The 12,170-nt window shown below is 37.8% G+C and overlaps 1 protein-coding gene across 5 annotated transcripts in view; it reads left to right on the plus strand.

Moving 5' to 3' along the window:
- ppp4r1 (protein phosphatase 4, regulatory subunit 1) overlaps positions 1-12,170 on the plus strand; it is a 96,734-nt gene that overhangs the window by 24,132 nt on the left and 60,432 nt on the right. For all 5 annotated transcript variants that reach the window (XM_039754770.1, XM_039754772.1, XM_039754768.1 and 2 more), the window contains 2 exons: positions 912-1,054; positions 4,517-4,663. In XM_039754770.1, coding sequence (XP_039610704.1) covers positions 912-1,054; positions 4,517-4,663 — 290 coding nt within the window. The remainder of the gene's footprint in view (positions 1-911; positions 1,055-4,516; positions 4,664-12,170) is intronic.

The raw sequence follows: 12,170 nt of genomic DNA on the forward strand, positions 1-12,170 counted from the left end.
CATGCAGAAAGGTGAACTGTTGCCCTGGTCTGAGGTTGCAAGGACTCTGGAGGAGGTTTTCTTCATTCCCCTCTCTTTATTTGTGTCTCTTCATCCTATCCTCAATTCTAAACAGTCTCACTATCCATGAGAAGCAAATGTCTTCTACTTGAGCTGCTTCTGTCTAGCCACTCTACCGTAAAAGCCTCACTGGAGGACTGCTGCTGAGATGGTCGTCTGTCCAACAGGTTGGCCCATATTAGCAGAGTTCTGAAGCTTGTTAAAATGGTTATTTGGTTCTAGACTCCCTCCCTGAATGGGGCCCTTTTTGCCCAGTTGCTTAGTTTGGATGAATAGCCAACTCTAAATAGAGCTTTGGTGTTTCCAGACTTCCATTTCACAACTACTGCTCCTTGGAATACTTAAAGCTTTAGAAATAATTTTATACATTTGCCTTACCAATATTTTGACTATTAAAGATCTATATTGAGTTCTTTGGACTTAATGGCTGTGTTTTTGTCCTGGCATGCAGTCTGAGTTGTGGAACTCCATTAGTTTAATTTTCTTCAGATGGACTCTGATCAGTTTTTAAACACATCTCAAGAATAATTAAAGCAAACAGGATTCACCTGACCATAATTTGAAGTATTGCAGAAAAGGGTCTGAATACTTAGTTTTTGATTTTTTTGTAAATTTGCAACCTTTCAGAAAGCATGCTTTCACTTTGTCATTATGGGTTATTGAGTGTGGATTGAAAAATGGTAAATGTATCCATTTAAAATTAAATCATATTAAACATATTAAAGTGTGCAGAAGGTGAAGGGGATCTGCATATTTTCTGAATCCACTGTAAATCTGAAATTGCATTTCCTTAATTTTGAAGTATTTAGGATGAATTTGATGTTGGCATTAAAGTAATGTTTGTTTTTTAGAGCCTACAGTGCGGACAGAACTAATGGAGCAGGTTCCTCATATAGCGATTTTCTGTCAAGAAAACAGGCCTTCCATTCCATATGCTTTCTCCAAATATTTGTTACCAATTGTGGTTAGGTACCTCGCAGATCAAAATAACCAGGTAGGTCTCAAAGTTCATATACAGTATTAATATTTTTAGGAAAAAATGTTAACATTTTAAGTTTTCTGCGTAAAGCTTCTCTGTAGTATATGCTTTCAGAAGTTTAAAAGTTTTAAATTAAGATTAAAATTATTACTTTTATAATAGAAACGTAAAGAATCCCTAAAAGCTTGTTAATGGCTTTACTTTTTTTAACACAATGTAGTTTTATTGAATTGTCATTAAAATAGTTTGTAAGATCTTTGCAGTAACTTTTTCCTCCTTGTTGCATTGTATTTGTTTTTCTTTAGCTCATATTAATGTTAACAAATTCAAATTTAATTTCTGTTTTGCTGTTTTTGTCAGGAGTAAATAGTTGCAGAATAACAACCTGTGTTTTTGGGTTGTTTAGTGTCGAAGATAAAAATATTAAATAAATAGGCATTTTGCCACAAAGGATCTTTTGTTTTCAAGAACCAATGAGTTCAGGTACAATTTAGACCCTGGGTCACTTGTGGTCCCTGGCTACAGTAGTTTGTCGTGCAATCCCACCACACCAAAGGGACTGTCACCTTTATTCAAATTATTTTCAGGGCAAGATCCAACCTGTGAACGTGGTAATTGAGCTCCAACTTCACTAGGCCACATGTTTTGGGCGTGTACTTAACATCATTCTGGACAATAATTTTTAAATGCCTAACAAACAGCCTTGGTGTCACAATCACTCCTAATCCATTAATAACAGTGTTTGGTGTACTCCCAGATGTTAACTGTACTTGTGGTCAACCAGTCGGCACAACTCATCACCTGAACCCAGCCTACTATAGTTTCTGGTTGAATTAAAAATACATGTCATGGAGTAGGAGCTAAAAAAAGTACCAGGAGCTACAAATGCCTCAAGTTCCTGGAGTGGGAATGCTAGTTTTTTAAATTTTCTCTGGTTCCTAAGAAAAGTTCCTGTGGTGGGAAGATGCCTCTAGACTCCAGAATATTTAGGATGAACAGTGATATAGAAATTGCTGAGTAGAATGTGCATATGGTAATAGTATTTGTCCCCTTACTCTAAAGCGAAGATATAGTATCAGATGAAGCCATGTTTATTAAGTCTTGGTACTGTGGACTGCCTTTTATCATGAAATGTGTCAGGTTTAATTGCTGAGCCTGGTTTCATCATCTTCAAGTTGATAGCACCCAGTGTATTTTTAATAGCTTTCAAATATGACAGCAGCGAGTAAAGGCTGAAAATTTATATTATAGAAGCTGGTCCACTGAAGCGATTAGGGGATCTCTGTAATGCTATGATTATGCTGACTAGGTTGAATTTAGTTATTCCAATGAAGCAGAATAAAAATTTGGGACCAACAGAGAAGAACGTAATGTAAAAGAAGACTAAGAACTCTTGAGATTAAGGAATGTAACATTTCCTTCAAAAGCAATTTATGAACAATTCCTATTTTAAAATACAGAAATTATCTGAGTGGTTTCTGTAGCTATGTTAAAATATTACAGCATTTGAAGCTATTACAATACCTGCTGATTTGTAGTTTTCTTTATTATTTTCAGCCGCCCTTCATTTAGCACTATTAAAATATTCAAAAGCTAGGCTCTGAAAGAAATTCAATTGCACAACATGTGGAGTTGAAGATGCCTGGGTTGTCGTGCTGAAGAACAAATGACTATAAATATCAAGTTTAGAAACTTGTCTGAATTTTGTTTTTATATTTTAGCAGAATATTTGCTTCAGTTTAGTTGAAGGAGTTGGCTGAAAGGTTTATTTTAATTCCAGTAACTTCAAATTTGTTTCTAGTTGTGTAATTTTCTTGTCACTTGCGGTTAGCAAGCCAAGTTAACATTTATTTTGACTGGTATATTAAATGTATGTAATAAAAATCTTGATTAATCAGGATTCAGATTCAACATACCTTCAATATATTTTTGACTACTCAAAAATCAAATTTGATGGTCTCTAGCTTCATTTTGACTTTTCCATTGTATTTAGAAATATCTTAACTACATTTTAACTAGTCAGAATTTAAATTAAACATTTCTGCAGTTACCACTAATTCTGATTCTGCATTTATCCAAAATTACCAAAAGTTATGTAGGTTTTAGTTTGCTTCATAGGATGATTCAGGCATCAGTGTGACACGTTTTCAAATAACTGCACAGACCAGATATCTTCATTTTAATGGTTTTAGTAAAATTTCAAAGCAATTCACACAAAAATAGAGAAAATAATTAATGATAAAGAAAATTTCTGTTTAAGACTATATCTTGTTTAATTTCTCCAAGTTTGGTCATACAGTCATACTTGAGGCATGTTAAACGTTAAAGACACGTTCAAAGCGGTCAGAAAACTGTCATCTACTATATTAGTAATCATATCTATTAGTTAATACTAGCAGTAAGACTATTTCCTAACTGGCTTATTTAACACTCTAGTCTAAGATATTACTAAGAATGTTCTATCTCATAACATACAGGGAGCAAAAGGCTATACTATATTCTAGGTAGCTGTAAGAAGCTGATGTTCCATAAAAGTTAAGCAAACATATGAATTTAACATCAGACGTTAACTTTCTAAGATTGCTTCTTACACTAATAATGACTACTTAAAATATACTTGCACGCATAGTAAATTATAGATTTACATGTGTCAAACTAAAACCTGCATAGTAGTGAATGGAATAGTCCATCTTTTTCACTTGTTACAGTGGAGTTGTTCATCTCTGAATCTGAATTGTGACAGGTCACAGTGTAATAGATGTTTAATAATGAGAATTAGCATTTTATTTTTAAACACCTTGCCATAATCTCTAACCTCCCCCCCCAATAATTTCAATTTTCAATGTAAATAAGTATTAATTATCTCCAACCTTTATCTACTTATTTTTTTAATATACTGATTTTTTTTATATTGTATTGACTATATTCTGATATCTATTAAACAAAAGACAAATTAGATTATTTAATTGATAATTGATTTATGTAACAATTTGTTGTATGTTGGTCTTCTTTGAATGGTTTGTTCTTACACCTAGTCCTATCTTTGTAAAAATGAGTGGTGTAGATGAAGTTAAATTGCTATGCAGTCAAATGTCTGAGGAATAGCATTTTACAACTTTGTCAAGAAATTAAATCAGCAATAATAATGAGTGATTAAAATATGCAAGCCTTTTGCCTGTAGATAATCATTTTCACCCTGAGTCTTACTGCATATGTCATCTATAATTTTTGGTATGTTTGGCAATCACCCGTAACACAGTTAATTCCATTTTCACACAGTAAGTTCAGTCTTGCTTTTCTTCTTGGCGTTGTCAATAATTTTTCAATTTCACCTATACAGTACTAGTGCAATTGTATTGGTAATTATTTTACTACTAGTCCAGTTTTGTGCTTCTCTAACTTTTTAGTTACAAGCATATTTCTCAAGACTGCTTCTAAGGGGACTAAAATCAGGTTGTCCTTCCTTTTGGTTTATAGGTCCGTAAAACAAGCCAAGCAGCACTGTTGGTACTACTGGAACAGGACCTTATTGAAAGGCATGATGTGGAAACCAAAGTGTGTCCAGTCCTTGTGGACCTTACTGCCCCTGACAGCAATGATGATGTTAAAACAGAAGCAATGGCTGTAAGTTTTCATTTATGTTTACTGTTGTCTTCCTGGTAGTGGTGTATCTATAACTGTTGTGCTTACACCAGGCTAGGTGTAGGCTTTATGGCCAAAAATTTATATCACAATGTAATTAAAATGGTTGTGGTTATGTTATATAACACGGTATAATCTTATGTGTATTTACTTTTCCGATTGAATCCAATTTAGGTGCTTCTGTTGGCCAGATTTCATAGGTTAACAGTGGGTAGTTCTACTCTAGTGTTTCTTTTCATAAGGACCATTTTTAATCAACTATAGTAATTTCCAAAATATTTGTAATGTGCAAATTAATAAAGTATGAACTTGGCAAGAAATAAACATATATTGCACATGCCTTTAAAGACACAGAATCTTGGAAAATGTGTACCATATAGACTATACAGTAAAAAATTAAAACAAGAATAACAATGAAAAAGCGTTTAAAAATCTGTATTTCCCAGTTTCTCTGGTTTTCCATTGAACAAAAACAAGCAAGCCCAAGTAGACTTTAATATTGTCTTCAAAAACATTTTTGTGAACGTGAAGAATTGTATAAAGACAAAGAAACTGTACCTTTACATTGATTGAAAACTGCCTTAGCATAGGCCATCAGAACAAGCTCTTCAATACAAGGTACTAAAGAAAGTTTTCAAGCCTGTATTAATACTGATATTAAGCGATCTTGAGAGCATACTTTTCAAAGATTTCTAAATCCTCATTCTGCTGAAATTAATGTTGAAAATAATATTTTTAAAGCATATTCTAATGAAAAAAATCCTTATTTGTTCCAAACAAAACATCTTCAATTCCATTGCTTTCTAATGTTGTAGATATGTAGCATTTCAACATACATGGATAAAAAAAAAATGCTTGTTTCCTAGTTACAACTATTTTATATTTAAAAGTTTTCTCATACTTTTGCAGGAGCTCTGTACTTTCACATTTCCCTTGGTTTCTTAAGCATATGTTTATTATGGTTAATCCTGGGCTATTTTATTATTTTTAACCGGCAAACATTAAATCACATCACAAATTTATTTTCTATTGGCAGCACAGAATTAATGTTAGTGGTTTTGTAGTACTTTTATTTTCTAATACTTCACATCTCTACATTATTTTTAGCTGTTCAGTTGTTTAGTGTCTATAAAATGCATAGAGAGTATTCTCCGGAAAGGGCATTAATAGTGCTGTAATTGCACGTTTGAACCTAGCAGTTGAAAACGTTAATAGTTTAAAGTTTTGGTGAGTAAAAAAATGTTATGTTTCATCATGTCATGCAGCATACGATAATGTAATAACCGAAGGTACAGCAGAGGAAGACACCAAGATTCAATATGTTTAATAGTCCTTGAAAGGACCCTGATCATTTCCACAGTTAGGCTCAGAAGATGCTGCTTTCCCACTTCAAAGGGGTTCACTGTCCTCACTGGGCTTTGCACTGCACCATACACATTCTTTCCTTTGTAACTCCAAGTCAGACCATCCAACCTGCTCTGCTGTTTATCACACACCTCCTTTTAAGCTTCTTAAGCTCATATGGTTCTGCTCCTTCTTTCACAGGTCAAGTTGCAACAATAACATTGCAAAATACAAATTTTAACAAAAGTAGTTGGCACTCTACTGCCATCTGATAGCACTGTCCACAATTATCATTATAACATGCCTTTTCTGCAGTACACACGTTTATATAAACATACTTTCGGGTTTAGTTAATGTAGGCTGTACACTGATAATTGCTTGTGAACATTTAAATTTAGCTGTAGCAAGATGAAGACTGTGTGGGCTTTCATTTCCTCAGTTGTACCAACATATGCTGTGTTGTCAGAAGGACAAGTAACAAATTTGGCTTCCTGATGTACTGAACCACGGGAGTGATACATGAAAATTTCAACCCGTTAACAGATTTCTACTGTTGTTTAATTTTCACCAGTGTACACCCACCCCTTGCCTATGCTGCCCTTAATCTCATTGGTAGTTTTTTTGAGTGGAAACAAACCTTCCAGCATTTGTTCAAAATTTTCCTTTAATAAACTTCCATTCATGCCTTATGTTTTTATTGAAAAATTTATTTTAAAATAAAAGCTGGAAATTCAGTGTTCTAATTCCCGTCGTAATTTTTAACTCATATCTCCTCTTATCTTCTGTATGCTAAACATTCTTGGCTGAACCTTATGTAGTGCTGTGATTTTTTTTTTTTTTTTTTTGTAATACTCAATTTAAACCTACTCCCAGTATTTCAGATGAGGATTTGCTAATATGCTTTATAGCTTAAATCAAATCAAATTTTGTCACACACACATTATTGATACAGCACAATATGTACTGAAATGCTTACTTACTCAGCTGCAATGACTGAGCATTTAAGAAAAATATAAAAGACAATAACAGCCATACAGTATGTGATTTTTATAATAGCAAAAATCATTAATAGAATTATAAATATGTGATCAATATAGAATATCTAAATAAATAGCTTAGAAACTTAAGCGAAACCTGTCCTCGGCACTGAAAAGAGGCCATTGTAGGAGTGGCTAGTATCATGGATAATTTTTTTGCCCTGGTCCTGGGTATGATAATTAAACTGCATCCGGCCCTGCAAGCGGTCCTCCAACCTGCAGGGAACTCATGGGGGTAGGTGGCAGGGGGGAAAAAAAAAACTTCATGCAGCTCTGAGATGACCGAGAGGACCCCTTTGTGCTCTCCGCAGGAGTAGCTCTGTTGCGAAGGCTGCTCGCATTATGAAAAGGATGGGGAAGCCCTCATGAGCCCTATCCCTGGAAGAGGAAAAAACCATCAGAGAACCAAGGGGGTCAGGCTTTTTGGGGATCGGAACTGGTGTGGTGCTGAGGCATTGCCCGCTGCATGCCAGTACTCGCGTCCTAATTTGAGGCGGCCCATTTGGGTAGGTCTGTGGAATGCCTTGTCTCTGGCATGATGATCATCTTCCTCTGCTGTTGGAGGAGCTGCGTAAACTCCACATTTCAGTGTGGTATGCAGACCTGGGATAGGCCAGATCTCTATAGGTGGGTACACCTTTCATTGGTCTGGTCGATCTGATAGCTGTCGTACTCGAGTAGTTGCTGTAGCGGAATGTGATGTGAGAGAGACATTTTATTCACAACTTCGCTTGATGGTGCCTACGAGGCGACACTCCTCTGGTCATGGGTGACTTCAGTACAAGCACTGGCATTGACTGGGCTGTGTTGGTCCTCATGGGTCTAGTGACCAGAGTGAAAGTGGCTCCATTTTCCTTGAGTTTGCAAAAGTTCAGGTTATGTGCATTGCTATATCTTGGTTCCAGCGTCCTGAGTCTCATTGTTGGACTTGGTACTCCAATACTGGTGGTGCGGCAAAGAAGATTGATCGCATCGTTGTGGGCGGATGCTAGTGGCTCTTACAAAACTGCAGGGTCTACAGAAGTGCCCAGTTTGTGAATTCTGACCACTGACTTGTTGCTACTCTGAAGACCCAACCTAGGTACACTAGGCTATCACCTTCTAGGAAAATGAAGCTGGACCTGGCCAGACTCCAAGATTAGGTTGTTTGTGACACGTTTCCATGCTGTTTTTGTGAGGAACTTATGGACTTGAGTGTAACTGCCGATCCTAATATGATGTGGATGACCTTCTGTGACAAGACCCAGAAGGTTGCTGAGGGTTATGTTGGTGTTACCAGCTTTCCCAAAAGGATGTGTTTCATCTCGCAGGGCACTCTGAGTCGCAGCGCACAGCTTGATGGCAACTCTGGTCTGTATTGGGAACTGAGAAGGATGGCTGTGAGGGCTTTGAGGGTAGATAAGGAGGTGTTTGTTAGTGGAATTTGTGAGCAAGTGACACACCATCTATGGTCTAGTGACTCACGTCCTGCTTGCAGTGGAATTGAAACATTATGCACATCTGAATCTGTTCTTTGGAGTGTCGCAGTCATGGCAGATGATGAAACAATCCTTACGGATGACACTGCAGTTGTGACCCACTGGGCTGGCTACTTTGAGCAGCTGTTTAAAATTGATCCTCCGGCTAGTTCATTGGATATCTTTGGGTCCATGGTTCTTGAGGCTGATCCTACAATTATCTGTGAACCACCCAATCACACACTGAGAGTGCACAAGTGGTAAACCAGCTGAGGGTGGGGAAGACTGCAAAGATCTGGTGGTATCTGGGGTGAACTTCTACAGGCTTGTGGTGAGGCCTGTCCTCTTGGCATTGCAAGCAATCTTTACTTTCATTTGGGAGACAGGTGTAATTCCAACTGACTGGAAAACGGGACTTAAAGGCCCTATCTGGAAAGGGAGGGGTGATCACTTAAATTGTGGCAACTACAGGGGGATAACACTGCCCTTGATGCCAGGTAAGGTCCTTGCTAAGGTCATCCTCAATAGGATCCGTGATCACTTACTCACGACTGGAGCAGTCTGGTTTTACACCTAAAAAGTCTACCCATAAAGTGATTGGGTTGGTTGATCGAGCTGCCCTTTTGGACATCCTGAGACTTTGCAGGATCCCCTCAAGGTTGCTGGATATTATGCCCAGTCTGTATACCGGTACTGTGAGTGTTGTGCAGAGCGGAGGCAGAACCTCTGTTTTTCCCAGTTGATTCTGGGATTCATCAGGGTGTGTTCTTGCTCCTACTCTGTTCTATGCTTGCATGGATTGGGTGTTGGGCATCTGTCGGTGAAGAAAGATTTACTGATCTTAACTTTGCCAACAATACTGTGATCTTTGCATAGCCCTAGGGAAAAAATGAGTCTTGAGTGTCTTGGTTTGCAAGTGTGTGGCAGATAGATGGTCATTTCCAAAGAATGGGACTAGACCACTTGTCTGCCTGAGGGGGTTGCCAACCAGGATCCCAAGCTGTTTTGTCGTGTGGTGGGTGTGGCAACACACTGTACCAGTACAGACGTTCCCTGGCCCGACCTGACCTGGCATTGCTTGGTGTAGATGCCCTGGAAGTTTTAGGGCTTATTTATACTTCACGCTTAGAACGCATACGTGCACGCATCATGGCTGCCATGCGTTCCCAGCATTCATTTGACGCGTCCTCTGAGCAGGTCCTCAGAAATTAACGCGCTGCATTCACGAGTTACAGTACAGCAAAAAGTCGGGGGGCGCAGTGTAATAAAAGTCGAAACGTGATGTCAGAGTCTGGATCCTAGTAGGTTCGATGTGCGTGCTTCGATGTTTGATGAATGGTTCAATGTGGTCAAGCAAAATGCCCTCATACAAATGAAAAAAAGTGGTGCTTTTATATTCAAGCATCGCATAGTCCCAATCGCAATGACACGATAAATTTTAAAAGTCTCATATACCATCTTCTGTCCCGTCTTTTTTTTTCTGAGACTTCCTCCTGAACTGACAGCAGCAATTGCCACACAGAACACATTAAATTTATGATATTCCAACTCTCTGTACATTTAGAATCCTAAGATTTATACTTGATATCACTTTCGTGATGAACTGCATTAAAATATGTGTTACATTTTACAGATAAATTGTTAATTTCATTTAAATAATGAACACTGTTAATAATTAAATACATGGGGGTGACACGGTGGCGGAGCTGTAGCGCTGCTGTCTCTCAGGGAGTCACGTCGCTGTTATTCCCTGCCTGGAGTTTGGAGCACACTGTGGAAACTCAGCAGGAAAACAGTTTCCTTCCAAAGATATGCAGATTTGGTGACACTAAAATGACGCTAGTGTATGTGAGTGCTTGTATTCACCTTGCGATGAGCTGATGCCCTGTCCAAGGATTGTTTCAGTCTCGTGCCCAATGCTAGCTGAAATGAACACATCCCTGGATTGATGGAATTAATATTAAACATCCTTTTCAGAAAGATTGCGGTAAGGTGTCATCGGAATTTAATAGGTGTTCCAGGCAATTCACAACACAGCAAAGCCGAACCTGTTCTCACCGTGATAATATCTCGCATTGCCACCTGGTGGATTCCTCCAGATTTACGTAAAGTACGCGTGCAAGTATAAACAGTAAAAAGCTTGCATAGCAGGAGTGTCCCCTGGAGCATGTGTCGCGTCACGTGAAGTATAAACCCAGCCTTAGAGTACACACACAGTGATGTGTTTAGCAGACCATGATGATCTCAAACAAGGCAAAAATACATCCTGTCAGGATACTTTTAATGGTAGATTTATAGAAGTTCTTTAGTAACTGGAAAGACAGACTGAATTCCCTGAGGTGTCTGAAATAGTAAAAATGTTGTTCTGCCTTCATTTTCAAGGTGTCCGTATATTTGGACCAGGTTAGGTCCTCTGTGATGTAGACCTCTAGGCACAGCTCAGGTCGCCTCTTTGGCCATAGTAATTAGTCCAGTATGTTTGCCAGATGTTTTCCTTACCCTTCAGGGACACTTGAAATATGATTGCACCATTATAATCCTGTCAAATCTAGATCAGTTAGTCCATCCCCATTGACTTCAATGCATTTTGCAGAGTTCAGAGATAATTGCAAACGCTTCTGATTTCTCTGAACTCGAGGCAAAGAGAACACATATTTCAATTGCTTTTCTCCCTTCATAGGATAATCTTGATAGTGATTTTATGCTAGTATTAGTCATTTTGTATTTTTTTTGGTTTTGGTAATTATTGAATAGTACTCTGTTGGGTATACTTTCAAAATATTATGTTTAAGAAAATTGAACAACAGTTCATCACAGACCCACTACCACTAAAACACATCAATTCATGACGTTTTTTCATCACTTGAATTGGAATCTGCTGTGTATGAAATCTACTGTGTTGCTCCACCACAAGCCTGTGTAGTCTGTTTTTAACTATATGAAATATGTTACTATTGTAAAGCACACATTTATTGTAATCTATAAACACATGTAATTGCATTATTTTATCACTTCTGTTTTTTCAGTATAAGTCATTGCTACAAAAATATTTAATAAACAAAAATGTGATAGCTGACTTGTGGATAATGTAAGTAAAAAAAAAAAATGCAATGCTCCATCTATACTAATAAAAGGCAAAGCCCTCACTGACTCACTCACTGACTCATCACTAATTCTCTAACTTCCCGTGTAGGTTGAAGGCTGAAATTTGGCAGGCTTATTCCTTACACCTTACTTACAAAAGTTAAGCAGGTTTCATTTCGAAATTCTACATGTAACGGTCATAACGGTCGACAACGTCCGCCATGTTGAACTTTCTTATTTATGGCCCCATCTTCACGAAATTTGGTAGGCAGCTTCCCTGCGCTAACCAAAACTGATGTACGTACGTATTTCGATGGTATGACGCCACTGTCGGCCACCATATTGAACTGTCCAACGTCACTAATTTTCCAACTTCCCATGTAGGTAGAAGGCTGACCCCATCTTCACGAAATTTGGTAGGTGGCTTCCCTGCGCAAACCAGAACCGATCTACATACTTATTTTGGTGGTATGACGCCACTGTCGGCCGCCATATTGAATTTTCCAAACGTCACTAATTCTCCAACTTACCGTGTAGGTAGAAGGCTGAAATTTGGCAGGCTCATTC

The sequence above is a fragment of the Polypterus senegalus genome, chromosome 5 (assembly GCF_016835505.1).
Source record: "Polypterus senegalus isolate Bchr_013 chromosome 5, ASM1683550v1, whole genome shotgun sequence".
Lineage (NCBI taxonomy): Eukaryota > Metazoa > Chordata > Cladistia > Polypteriformes > Polypteridae > Polypterus > Polypterus senegalus.